General features: G+C 38.9%; 1 protein-coding gene across 4 annotated transcripts in view; it reads right to left on the reverse strand.

Moving 5' to 3' along the window:
• The window catches only part of SNTG1 (syntrophin gamma 1), a 253240-nt gene that overhangs the window by 40167 nt on the left and 198087 nt on the right, over positions 1-14986 (reverse strand). For all 4 annotated transcript variants that reach the window (XM_077352441.1, XM_077352440.1, XM_077352439.1 and 1 more), the window contains one exon: positions 2424-2540. In XM_077352441.1, the coding sequence (XP_077208556.1) occupies positions 2424-2540 (117 nt within the window). The remainder of the gene's footprint in view (positions 1-2423; positions 2541-14986) is intronic.

Below are 14986 nucleotides of genomic sequence, written 5' to 3' on the forward strand. Positions count from 1 at the left end.
GCATAATATTGCCACTCTTCCAGTGGAGTATGGGTCTCCTCTACTACCAACCCTGCTAGCTATCCAGGAAGGTGCCATATTTAATATCAAATGATGCCAAAAGCTTCAGGAGAATTAACAGAGACTAACTCCCTCATTACTGTTCTGGGAGAAATCATCAGGCCAACAAAGGCCATTTGCATTTCAATCCCAGGATAACATCTGGATTGAGCTAACCCATCTCTCCTTCAAGTTCCCCTGGATCTGTATAACTATCAGTGGGTGTATATTGATGTCTGTATTTGTAATGATTTTATTGCATTGTTTGATATTGTGAACCACCTTGAGCAGGCATCTTTAAAGTGCTCTGGGTGTCTATGCCCTTGAAAATGATTAGGAAGTATTGATTTGGGCAACTATTGTAGCATAGAATGTTTGTAAGGAGTTTTCATTTAGTAGGAATGTACACTAGGGCTTCTTTGTATGCAATTTCATCTTTTTTATTTATATGTATTTTATATGTTGTGTGACCATCTGAGGTCCTAGAAAGGCCAGATACAGCTTTGAAATAAACATTAAAGATCCATGTTCAAAGGTAATATACTCTTGCATATTACCTGCAAGGAAGCACCAACAGTGACTGTTTCCGCACTAGTGATATTGTTTTGATTTGCATTTTTAAAAGGTCGACTTTTTTGTCCATTTCTGCATTAAAATTTGCTTCTTCAGCGGCAGTCCTGAATTGCCCCCTCACTTGCCCCACAGTAAAGGAATCTCCAGAAAACTGGATTTCATCTTTCCAAGTGAGGTCTAACAGGGTTTAATTCAGGGCTACCCAAAGCAGGAATGCACGCAATCAGATTTCCCACCACACCTGTAATTTGGGCATGCCCCTTTCCTTATCGACATCCGCCCTTCCTCCTCCCTTCTTACCCCTCACTTCCCATGAAAACTCTGCATTTAAAAAAAAAAATCACATTACAATGCTGGTTCAAAGTTAAAAAGAAAGCAGCCTTGCAGCCTTACACAGCGGTGCTATAATGTTATAAGCCAGTTTTTTTTAATTACATTTAGGACACTTTGGGGGAAAGAGGAGAGGTGATCTTTTAAGTTAGGAGTGAAAATCAGCCCTAGTACAGGCTGCTCCGGAGTCTAGAGTTGGCTAAAATTCTGGAGGTGGAGAAGGTAAAAGCAAGGCACCATTTTACAAAATAAACGACAACACATTTTTTGAAAAGGGGAAGGGAGCAAAGCAGGATGGGAGGCTGCCTTCATCAGACTCAGTGAAGAAAGCATGTTGTGAATCCCAACCTCAGAAATAAGGGGAGGAAACTCCAAATGCATAAATGCTAGAATTGACTTGCATCATCCAAAGGAAATCAATTTGTAGCATCCAAAGGAAATCCAAAGCGAGGTTTAAACAAGGTATGTCTCCTAATGTGGAAATGGTCACAGAGAAACTGGCTTCTGTATCCCTATCAGTAGGCCTTTTTGGAGATACTCTGTTTGTTGACTGTGAGTAACAGTATGATGGACTACTTGGGTGTTTAGTTTCATCCAGCAGGGTTCTTATGTTACTTGCCATGGTATCTACAGTTTGAGTTGTGCGGCCTTGTAATGATTACCTTCCCATATGGCATGATTATTTTAACTTTTACATGGTCGTATCCTAAGAATATGAGCCACATCTCCACTAGAGGTGCATGAAGATCTGATCATTATTTGGAAGTACTTCGGTGCCCTCCTATTTAGAGTGGCAATCACTTCACAGGGAACAGCAGAGTATTCTTATAATAATATATATTCTCACGATTATAGGGCACTATAGTCAGAGTAAAGCTTGTGATTTCATGATCTACAAAAAGTACATCCTTTTTTAAGGGAACTGAGAAAAGAAATGTAAACTTTAATTTAAATAATTATGTAGGAGCACTGAAACTGGAAACAAATCAGTATAAGTAAGAGTAGTATTTTGGGGCTTGAATATGTGATCTAAGGAAATGGTTCAGGTAGCTTCCTAATTTTTTTTTTTTGCTTAAATGGGAAACAAAATTGCATCCAAGAAGGTTCAGCCAGAAAGCCTAATCTGAAAGCAAGTTTTCTCATTCCACAGAGGAAACTCTGTTTCCTTATGTTCACATCATTTGTAGACTGAAAATTACACCTTAGTTCAGTGCAAACAGAGTAAGTTTTCATCTTGCTTGTTAGTCTCTCCAAGTATGACAGTGCAGAGGTCAAAGTGGGAACTTTGTGCTGGAAACAATCAGGAATTATTTATTCCCAGAGCCATTTTATGTTTATGAATCAGTTTCTTGCCACTATTACTGACCTTTTTAAACTTAAAAATGAACTACATAGGAAGAATAGAACCTTTATAAGAATGTCATGAAATAAAAGTTATCTACACATTTAATGGGCAATCAATACAAGGTAACAATACTTACTGGAGGTGCTATAAATTTATAAAGTGAAGAACCCCTCAGTGCTAGAAACTTTGGTGTATACATTCGGTCCTGAAGACAGTCCTGTTCCCGTTCTTCTGTCCAGCCCATGTACGCTATCTAGCAGAAAAACCAATAGTGTTGACAAATTCTACATATAGGCCCTTAAATAAACAACATATATTAATATTCCTCATTCAAGTAACTAACTACTCAACCCACACAACCATCAGTTCAAAATTGTGGGGACCTGATTTTTGTGAATGTCATCAAGGATCCCATGCCCCAAATAGCATTTCCAGCTAGTAATTCTATAAGCCAAAGAAATGGGACAATCAGGATACATTATTATATTGTATAAACAGCTTCTCTATTCTCAGGTATCTTTCTGTTGGGGATAGGAATTCTTGAAGCAAATCTGTTGTTTAACAAGCTGGGCTGGGCTGGCAGGAAAGCTTGGATCACAAGCTGAAGTATCCCAGATATTGGATGTTAGGTAAAGAGCTTAGAACTTTGTGGGGATCATTTTACGGTCCCACTGTATATGTAACTGGACATAAGCTAGATGTAGCCTTCTGTACTGACTTTGATGTTAGAGTTCTTTGGATGGGTGGGTGGAGTAGGATACAAATTTACCACAAGCATATTATGAAATATTAAAGGCAGAGATGGTGGGCCTAACCAAAAAGCTGTGTTTACCCTTCTTCTTCAGGTTCTGTCCAAGTAGTTTACATGAGATCCTGACGCTAAATATAGAAGCTCATTAGGCTACTTCATCCTTGAACAGAGATGGAAAAGCTTGGAAAATTTTGAAGGCATAAACACACACACCGTCTGGTGACTGGGCATAAGATTGGACAATTAGAGGTGACATTTATGTGCCAGTATTTTAAGATGAGGCTGCCAGTTTTTTTACTGTGCACATATCCAATACTGACTAGCCACAAACTTCTGCACTTTATGCTACAGTAACACCAGTATCTTAGATTTCTGCTGAGATATTTTTTTAAAAAAATATAAAGCACATAATTTGAAGTAAGCAAAAGGAATGTTATTACTTCAGCAGGAACCAATACAAAAACAACCAAACAAGCAACACATAAAGTTACGGTGTTGAACTGTTTAACACTGAAAAGAATAAAGCATTGTAATACACAGTGTAGCATATTAGCGGTAGACCCAATTAGTCATATTTAAATAATATGTCAATAGTACACATAGGAGTTATTTTCTAATGATGTAGATTGACTTACATACAAATCTTGATACTATATCCTGGAATGAGGAAAACCTTGTCTTAGAAAGCACATTGTTTATTCCAGTAAGAATGTTTCATGGCATTTTTTTTCAGTGTTCCCTAAAACTTTGATTTTTTTTTCAATTGGAAAAGCATGGAAATAAACTCAATTGTTTAAATTTTTTTTAAAAAGCCACACACCTCTAACCCTAGAATGCTTATGGGAATTTGCTGCTGATATCACTAGCTATCTTGCTGAGCTCCCAGCAAAGTTGTCACATAAGAAGATAAGGGAAGGTATTTACATGATGGCACATTGGCAGTCTCTCCTTCAGAAACTTTGAGAATCCATCCCAGTTTTTCATTCTCCTAAAGTTAACCAGACATATATGAGAATGAGAAACTTTGAACAACTTTCATCTATCCAAGATTTGATGGTAATTTATAAAGTTTCAATTTTTTCCACTCATGGAGGCTTAACTGGATTAAATAATTTGTTGTATATGTATTGATATTCCCAATTGTTTTTTTCCAGTAGTAAAGCAGTCAATGAAATTTAAAAGCAATTACTCTTTCTTCTTTCATCTCCTGTTCTTAGACTGAAGTCTTGAATAATAAAAAAACCAAAAACTTAAATAAAATCCATATCTAAAAACACTGCCATTTGACACTTATCTGCAGTCTCTAGAAACTGAGCAACCAAATAAGTATGCTGGAAATCAGAATCCTCTACAAGAAATTGATCCAGGTTCAAGGCTTATTTATTTAGCCATTTAGACCAGTGGTCCCCAAACATTTTATCATTGGGGACCGGTCTATGCTTGACAATTTTACTGAAGCCTTGGGGGGGGTAGTCTTTTGCTGAGGGACGTCGCCGCCACCACCTGAGCCGCTGCTCTGCTTGCTTTCCCGCCAGCACCCCTGACTTCCCACTGCTCACTGGGGGGTGCTGCGCAGTGCCACACCGCGGGGGAGCCCCAGCCATGGCGGCCGCCAAAGAGCACCAAAGGTGAGCCGGTGGCAGCGTGGCAGGACAGCCCCCGAGGCAGCAGCTGGGGAAGAGGACAAGGTGGAGCCGTGGCCCGGTACCGACTGGGACAGCTGATTTAGACCAGCATGATGGTTCAAACAGAAATACAACCAGTCTAAAATCTGTATAAAATGAAGGTGCTTATTTAATCAGATTTAACCTTTACTGGTGCTGTGGATCTTAATGTCAGCAGCACAAAATTTAGTAATGCAGATGGTTCAGTGGCTCCTTTCATGCTTAGCAGTTTCTTTATCATTTCCCTTGTCAACAGGTTTGAATGTCTATTACAGGTTGCAAAAGTTTGTTTCTAATCATATTATAAAAGGGGCAATATAGCAGGAAGTGCTTTCTGATTTCTACCTGTCCACTGTTACAAGGATATAGTCTTTGAAGTAGATGGACCTTCTTGTAATGACTTTCCAAAATGGCTGTGGATAGGACAGAACATCTGGCCAATGTTAAAAAAAGTCATTGTCTTCAGGATGAAAAGGTATGCAGCTGGCTTTAGCAAGTATTTATTAGCAAGTATTTATTTCTGTATGGAGTCAGAAAAGCTGGGGCTATGTTCATGCTCCCTTGCTGGCCAGTATCTCAGATCTTTTGTTTAATTATGCTTTTGGCCTAATACAAGTTCAGATTTAATAAGACATTTTTTGACAGCTTCAGTTTTTGTGCACTGGTTCCAGCAGATTTAAGCCATGATGACTGAAATTTATCTTTTAAGTTAAATGCTGTTAGGCTATTAGGCTAGTGATTTAATTTCAGCAGAACATGATGTTCCAGAAATACCATTGAAAATGGGCAGTTGAATCATGACTAAATAAATGTCCTATATAACTTTAGTTTATGGGGAATCTAAATAATCTAAGGAATCTAAATAAGAAGGGAGTTTACACTTGGACAGAGGGCCCAAGGCAAGTATGTCCTCTGAGCATTAAAACTCTTATCACAGGCATAAATCAGCTTAGACATGTTTTTTTGCGCTGATTTATAAAGTGACCATCAAAGACAAGAATGGAAAACACTTGCCTGACCAAACCAACATCAAGGATCGATGGCGACAATATGCAGAAGAATTATATGCAAATACCAAGGTGCCTCAGTCACCAGCCAAAAACACCCAAATTGGAACCACCTATACTGGAAGAAGTGATCTGGGCTATGAAACAGCCCCCAAATAATAAGGCTCCTGGCATAGATAACATTCCAGTGGAACTACGCAGATCTGTACCACCAGCAGCAATCACAGCATTATGCCAAAAAGTCTGGGAAACTGGCACATGGCCAGTAGATTGGAAAAGGTCAATTTTTATTCCATTATTAAAGAAAGGTGATGCTCGCATCTGCTCAAATTATCAAACTATAGCCCTGATCTCCCACACAAGTAAAGTCTTATTGAAGATCACCCAGAACCATCTCAAATCAACCACTGATGCTCTAGGGTGGTTTTCAACATGGTCACGGCACCCAAGACCACATTACAAATTTGTGCTGGATACTTGAAAAAACACATGAATATCAAAAGACCATCTATCTATGCTTTAATGATATTCTAAAGTGTTTGACTGTGTTGATCAAAAGAAAGTATGGGATGCCTTACGTGAATTGGGAGTATCGTCCCACTTAACCCACCTCATCAGTTCATTGACCTTGATAAAAAGACTAAAAGAAGAAAGTGAAAAGATGGAAGTATACCTAAAGATTGATTTCATCTTTCTTGGCTCTATGATCAATCAAAGTGGTGGATGCAGCCGTGAAATCAAATGGTGAATAACACTGGGCCAGAACACAACGTTAAGCTTGAACCGAATATGGAACAGTAAGGATATCAACCTTAATACAAAGTGCCGGTTAGTCAACGCCATTGTCTTCCCTATAATAACCTATGGATGCCAAAGCTGGACCCTGAAGAAGGGAGACAGGAGAATAGATGCTTCTGAATTACCGTGTTGGAGACGAATGCTGCGAATACCATGGACAGGCAAAGTTACGAACAAGATAGTTTTAGGGTGGTGCAAACCAACTATGTCATTAGAAGGGAAGATATTATGGCTAAGGCTAACTTACTTTGGACACATCATGCGATCAAACTCGCTAGAAAGATCATTATTGCTCGGCATGGTCAGCGGCAAAAGGAAACGTGGTCACCAAAGGATCCGCTGGCTCAACATGATCAAAACTGACACAGGGATGACCATGAACCAAATAAAAGAAGCAGTCAGAGACAGGGGCACATGGTGAAGACTTTCCTATAGAATTGCCGAGGATCAAACACAACTGAACGGATAACATCATCATCACACTAGAGGAAGAAAAAAGGATTCTTCACTATACGATACATAAGACATTACTGTTCAAAAAGCTGGAGTTAGAGAACCTTTATAAGTCTCTGAGGGTTACGGCCTCAAAATATAGATGCATACCCAGGCACAGGTTTCTATAGAATGCAGACCAAATTCATAACAAAGGGTTATTGATTAAATTAACCTGGAGAGCCCTCCGATTGTTTGAAGGAACAAAGACTGTAGTGGCTTCAGTTTGACCCATTATGCACGGGGGGAATAACGCATTCGGGGTGGAATGGCGACGACTAAAATCACGGATAACGCACGATGCCGGCTGCAACCGGTCGCAGCTTTGGTGCATGCCCCTGAAAAAGCTGCGTTAGCGAAACGCGGAAGAAAGGCCCATTATGCACGGCCACCGAAACGGCGATTTCGGGTCACATGGAAAACGCGGAGGGGGAAGACGCAACGCACACCAGCTATGCACGGGGCAGGGCGCAATGGCGGCAGAACCCAGAGTAACTGATTATGCACGCAGCGATCTGGGCGCCGCTTCTGGTTGAGCCCGGTCACCCGGAAGCTGCGCTTTTTTCCGCGTTTCGCTAACGCAGCTTTTTCGGCAGCATGCACCGAAGCTGCGGCCGGTTGCAGCCGGCACCATGCATTATCGGTGATTTTAGTCGCCGCCATTCTACCCCGAATGTGCGCTAACCCCCCCGTGCATAATGGGTCAAAGCGAAGCTTCCGGGTGACCGGGGTGCAACCAGAAGCGGCGCCCGGATTGCTGCGTGCATAATCGGTTACTCTGAGTTTTGCCGCTGTTGCGCCCCGTCCCGTGCTTAACCGGTGTGCGTCGCATCTTCCCCCTATGCGTTTTCCATGTGACCCGAAATCGCCGGTTCGGCTGCCGTGCATAATGGGCCTAAATTAGAAAGACACTTAAGAGAAGGCTCTTGTGATGATGGAGACAGATCAACTTCTGGGGGGGGGGGCAGTGGGGTCAACTAGATTCAATGAGCACTTAGGAGCGGACACTTCCAGGGATGTAAATAAATCAGTTGCTAATTCAGAAACACTGTTCAGTTGGAAAGGGATCTTATCTAAGACATGCTTTCCATCCAATTCCAACATCTCACTTGGCTTGTGAATTTCACAGGTTTTCGTTGGAGCAATGGGGGAATTTTATCTCCATTTTTACTTAAGCTGTCCATCTGTAAAGCAGTTACAATAAATAATTGGTTTGACTGAGCTTGTAGGGCTGCTAAACATTATGTATCTGATAAATTGTGACTTATAAGACAGCTTCAGACCAATAGTTCAGTGAAAGTTCTCCAGGCGGCAAAGGGTGCTTATAAGTGAATTGTGAAGCTGCTGCCAGAATCAGATCCTGGCAAATGCTAATCAAGGCTTCTCAGTATTTATTTCATTCAACCTTGTTCTAGAGATGCCATAAACAATTGGTCACTCAGAAATCTATGGCTACTATGAAGGCAATTTTGTGTTGAGTTTTCCCCCTAACACAGCACATTGTATTCCAGTTGAAATGTGCATTTTTAACTCAGTGGTGATTTCACGACTTTTGCATGCTGTCCACATATGGATTTGTGCCATAGAAATTTCTATAAACTGTGTACAGTCCTCATTCCTTTGGTTAATTAGAGGGCTCACTAGGTGCATTTCATGATCAGCCCTTCATTATGAATTTGGTCTTAGCTCTACTTTTTGGTGTCATTTTAATTGTGATACAAATATTAAAAATGCAGATACCAATGGCTGGTTTCATTTAACACACTTCGGAGCCTTTTTCCACATTAATCTAAAAACGTGAAATGCCTAATTAAGATCTCTGCATTGGCCACTGGTTCAAGAGATGTACCAGTGCTTTTCCTCAGGATTGCTTACAGTTCCCTATTCTTATGTCACAACTCATTACTTAATGTTGATTTCTCGCAATTAATAGATTGCCTATTAACATTTTCCAGTTCAATTTTGCATGGAAATTACATTTTAATAGACTTTACCAATTATTACCACTACAAAAATTAAGAGACCAATATAAAAATATCAAAGGAATGTGTCAACTAAAGTTGATCATGACCAGTTCCCAGGATTTCAATGGACACATAGTAACAGCTAACTTTATCAGGATAGCAACTTAAAAATGAGAAACTAACAAATACAACATTGACCGTCTTTCCCACAATATGCATGTCAAATTCCCTTTTCACCATTGTGCAACTTTATACAGATGTTAATTGCATTATTTAAATTAATTTATTTCATATTCCTGGGGATTTAACACTTCAATTAATTTCCTTTCTGGAAAAATTAATTTTCTTTTAACCTGTCACCAGAGAGAATTTGAAAACAAGTTCCTTCCAATGTTGTCAATCTGATGTTGACACAAAGCTTGTTAAGATAAATATATTGCTTATTTCATAGTATTATAGATACCACATTTACTGGATGCAATCCATGATACATCATTGACAAAATTTCTAAAAATTGTAATGGATATTGAAATATTGGAAATCATGTTCTCCGGCTAGATAATTTGCATGTAGATGTATTAGTCATCTACAGGAAATGCACTGGAATTGCTCCAAACAAGTTCAAAGTAGACCAATTACCACCTAATTATTCTGAATTATTCTGGAAGTGAACCAAACTAAAGAACTGAAAAAACTGTTGAGCCTAAAGCAAATATAAACCAAACTGATTTGCATTCTTTTGCTTTATATAGTTCTGTTCTTCAACAAACGGTGGAGTGAATGTTTAAATTGTACTATTTAATAAGGCTTAGAGTAAAATATTAATAACTGTATTATTTTGACAATGCCATAGCAGTGTGAGAATGCATGATATTAATGTGTAGAAGAAAATAAAATTTCCCAAGTACAAATTTTGCTTAGTAATAGAAACAGTATAATATAGTAGATCTGGATGAAGAAAATTATAATTTAGAAATGAATATTTACCAGATTTGGATCAAACTAGCTCTTGGTTGCTGCCACTTACACACATTATAAAGAGCCACACTGAAGGCTTTGGTTTTTATAGAAACAGAACAAAAACACATTTGAAATTCAGATAAATTATATTGGCTATATAAATATATATGGTATAAAACACTATTTTAACTACTTTTTGAAATATGGATTTTTTTTTTTACTGCTCTTCCACAGAACTCAACCATGTGGTGACTTAGCACCATCCCTCACTCATTCCATTTGGTTCTTAGATTTATCTCTGGAGGGATCTAACAGAGCTTATTGCAACAGAATTTTAGTTTGCTCAAGAACTTGGTAACATTACTTCACAGTCTCAACAGAACACATTTCTTCATAAATTCTTTGATGTGAGAGCTTCCAATATATTTTGACCAGAGATTCAGCATGCACCAGAATGTCATGGATTGCCTTTTATGCCCTCTGAAAATCCACAGCAGAATTTCTTCTGTTGTAAAAACCATAGTTGTGAAAGAGAAATTGAACTGAGATGTCAATAAAAGGTGAGAAGATTTAATGGACCTGGATTTTGGTGGGGAAGTGGAAATTGAGCATGCTTTTGGAAAGCCTTCTGAGTGTTGAATTTCCTATGGAACTGTCTCCCTTCCGTGGATAATACTTGGCCAGCTAAATAATGGCCTCCAACAGGTTGCTACCCATTTATACACAGGTATTTGACTATGGGTAAAAATAAACTTATTTGTTCTTAATTCCCTTATTCTCTTGTTTGAGGAAACACTCATTTGGTTGTTGCTGTTCAGTTTCTCTGAGCATCCTTATATTTCTTGCTGTGTAGTCTGCATTCTGGATGCCGAAAACTGTACTTTGTGTGACCTTCTCTCACACGATGCTCAACAAGGATACCTATTTCACTCTGTTTTTAAACTCTCCTCCCAAATCATATTTAACCATGTTACCTCTGTTTCCTGATCCTTCTGTCCAATGCTTCCTGTCAAACCACCTGGTATTCCTCCTCTTTCTGTCTTTCTGTTTGTTTGTCTTTCTTCCTTTCTTTCTTTCCTCCTTCCCTCCAAATCTAACTTAGCCCTACAAGTAACTATACAAGGTCACCAACACCACAGTTACTTACATTAAATTGTGAATTCAAATAAATTAAAAAGTTAATGTTTAATGTACATATTCATTATACTGAAGAACAAATAGCATACTGATACCTTAAAACTATTAGCAAATAAGGCCAGAAGCTAGGAAGAACACTAAATGGTCTAGTAGGAAGTAATCAGCTAGCTCTTGGCTGTCAAATGAAAGATGAAAAGTATATTTAAGCATCTAAAGAGTGATCACTTTTTTCTTAGACTAAAATAACCCCAGTCAGTTTAGAACCCAATCATGGCAGTATTGAATCTTCATACAAATTCCTATTCTGCAGGTTGACACTGGAATACTGTAAAATAGAGCTGTTCTGCTAGACCTAGGTTGAGGCCAGATAATAAGAACACCATGAAATGCTGGCCTCCCCACTGGAATCATCAATTGGAAACATCTATCCATAAGAACCCCTACAAACCCTGATTGATTCCCAAAGGGAGATGAAAAACAGTAGGCAATAGTATGAAGGATCTGATATTTTAGCCCTGGAGTGCTTGGGGCCCTTTCTCACCACTGCTCTCCCTGTTCAAGCTCCCAAACACCAGTCACGGTCCTTCCCTGCCAGATCATTCATTTGCAAGCTCTCTCACTATCAGTGCTCCCAGCAACACAGACCACTTATATGCACTTTCCATCATGCTGCTAAGTGGTGGGAGAGTGTTTAGGTCAGCACCATGGACACTCAGTTGGGGGCAGTGGGCTCTGTGATAATTATAGATGCCAGCCATAAGATTGCCATGTCAACCTCCAGATGGGAGCTGGGGGTCTATCGGAATTGTAAATGATCTCCAGAATACACAAATCACTTATTATTTGTGATAATAAGTGATTAATACAGTTTTCTTTATGAGTACCCTCTGAAATTGACATATAGATAAACAAGGCAATTTATTTATTTACAGAATTTATACACTGCCTATCTAAGAATCTTGAATAAGGATATGAAAATGTTTTCAAGAGGTTTACTTTAACATTTACTGCTAAGTAAATTCCTATCCCCCAAATGATGACTTTTCATATCTTCTCTATGAAAATAATCCTTCTAATTTCTGCTTTCTGATATAATGGCAAATTTGCCTTGTGAATGAGAAGCACAAAACACAAAACAATATATTAAGGCTAAGAGGCATACGTGCACAGGGATTATGTATATTTTTATTCAACTTTGAGTATTTGGTGTTGTGATCTGTGAAACAAAGAATAGCTGTAGGAACACCAACATCACAATTAATCAACCTTGAGGATGCATAATAGATATGAAATCTTTGGTATAATTATATTATACTAGAGAGAGTAATTTATCTTTTCATAGAGGAATCAATGGTTGTAATTGAAAGAGAACAAAATATTCAAGCAACTGAATTTCATTTTCAAATGCTGAAATAGTAAAATATGTACCTAGACCTCACAGTTATATTACTATTTATAAATATTGGGTTGTATCCAGCACAAAACAGAAATGTAAGGAGAAGATAAATGTGACTGCTTGCACTAATTCAAATTTATTGAATTCTAAATTGCATTTCTGCTTGTGCAAATTCCTATGTAACCAATTTCTGGACACTATAAAGGGAGGAAAGTGTTACACAAGATCTTGCACAAATAGAACTGAACTACATTGGTTCATATATCTACTTGAGTCAACTCATCATCTTACTTATGCAATTTTTCTTTCAAACCATTTGGGGGGGGGGGTTAAAGGTTGTGGTTTCACTAAAATTACTCAAATATGGGTCAAACTGCACAAGATGACGGAAACTGAATTAGTTCCCATTCCTATTGTTTAAAAACACATGGATAGCACTTCCATTTGGAATTGAAATATGGTACAAGGCAGGAAAGATTTGAAATGTGTCAAAAGAGCTCTCATTTACCCCATTTGAGTAAACATATAAATTGTAATGCTGTAAACATGCTAAAAATAACAATAACAAGCAAACATAAAATAAAATTTTCACAAATCATATAATGGTATATATTAATATTGATATTAATCTTACCCCAAATTCCAAAATATCATTGTCCCCCTCCCCCCAAAAAAGCTTGTGGTAGCAGAAGTCATTAAGTTTCATAGAATGCAAAGCCTGAAAACATACTTTCACATAAGGAGGAATAGGGCAATCATATTTTGCTACTGCAAAAAGAAGACAACGTTCACCAACAAGATTTTTTTCTCAGATGCCCAGATTAGTAAGAATTTCTTGCTGGCAAATGAAACTGCAGAAATCACTCAGCCATTGTGGATAGGATGGGATTACACATAAACACATATGTACACACACACACACGTAGAAGAAGAAGAAGAAGAAGAAGAAGAAGAAGAAGAAGAAGAAGAAGAAGAGTTGGTTCTTAGATGCCACTTTTCTCTTCCAGAAGGAGTCTCAAAGCAGCATACAATTGCCTTCCCTTTCCTCTCCCCACAACAGACAGGCTAAGAGAGCCCTGATATTACCGCTTGATCAGAACAGCTTTATCATTGCTATGGTGAGCCCAAGGTCACCCAGCTGGCTGCATGTGGGGGAGTGGGGAATCTATCCCAGCTCACCAGATTAGAAGTCCACACCCCTAACCACTACACCAAGCTGGAAAACTATGTATTATGCATTTATTTACATAACTGCTTATTTTAATGAAACAGCAAATTTGTACTGAAGTAAACAAACAACAAAATAGTCTCCCACAAAAATACCACTTAACTATCATAATGTACTGCTATGCTTACAGCATCAGTACCTGTAAACCTATGATAAAATGGCATCTGAATAGTTGGAAGATTTTATCTTCCTAAGCAGAGTTGGCTGTTCAAGTAGGTATTTGTAGAACTGAAGGCATGAATAGTCATGCAGGCTATACTGCATTATCAGACACCTTTTATCGCATCAATGGTAAATCTGTTCTTTTCATCTGTCCACTGGGCATTCATTAAAGAAAATATTCTCTCAACATTTGCATTATATCCTGGAATGCAGAAGAAAAATTGTGCTATTTTAAGAATGGCAGTCTGTGTCGCAGCACTTTTGAAAGTATTTAATCCTCTTCACTAAATGGGGCACTTTTGTAGTCTATTTGAGTGCTGTCAACAAAGTCTACTGGTTACTGAAGTCATAAAAACATTTTATATTATTCACCATCTCAATCTCTCATGTATTTTATGGTATGCTAAACACAATCAAATGAAAGGTTATCAATTATATTCTTAACTTCAAGGTCATCCATGGCCTGGGTCCCACATATCTAAATGACTGCTTGTTTCTTTATGCCCCTTGAGGGGTTCTTCGCTCTGCAAGTTTGAATCTGTCCATTGTCCCAGATCTCTGGGAGATATGCCTGGCCTCAGTCAGCCAAGGCCTGGTGGAACGAGCTCCCAGAAGAGCTGAATTCTGGAATTCCGCACCTGCGTAGTTACGCCCGCTGTCATGCCGCTGCTGGCACCGCCCTCCCCCCCCCCACAGCGCAGTGCTGACTGCGCCCCGAGGGAATGGACGCTGAAGCGGCCGAATCGCACAACCCTACTGATGGAGCTGTTACAGTTCTGCAGGGCCTGCAAGACGGAACTCTTCCGCCAGGCGTTTGATTGAGGCCAGGCCAAGTATGATTGGGTCCCTCCCTGCAGAAGCCCCATTGCCAGACATCTGGGCAGGGACTACTTCTCCTGAGGGCAGTGGTATATTGCTCTCTTCGGGCATGGATGGGGGGGAGGTTATATATTGGATTTTGCTGCCAATACCAATTCTTGTGTTTTTATAGATTTTTTACTGTAAACCATCATGAGCCAGCAGTCTGGGAGTGGCGGTCAATAAAAGCAAATATGAATGAATGAATGAAATTCAGGTTCAATATTTGTGGTATTAAAGTGAATAAATAAATAAAAATAATGAAACCTAAATAAAAGCTAA

The sequence above is a fragment of the Paroedura picta genome, chromosome 9 (genome assembly GCF_049243985.1).
Source record: "Paroedura picta isolate Pp20150507F chromosome 9, Ppicta_v3.0, whole genome shotgun sequence".
Classification (NCBI taxonomy): Eukaryota; Metazoa; Chordata; class Lepidosauria; order Squamata; family Gekkonidae; genus Paroedura; species Paroedura picta.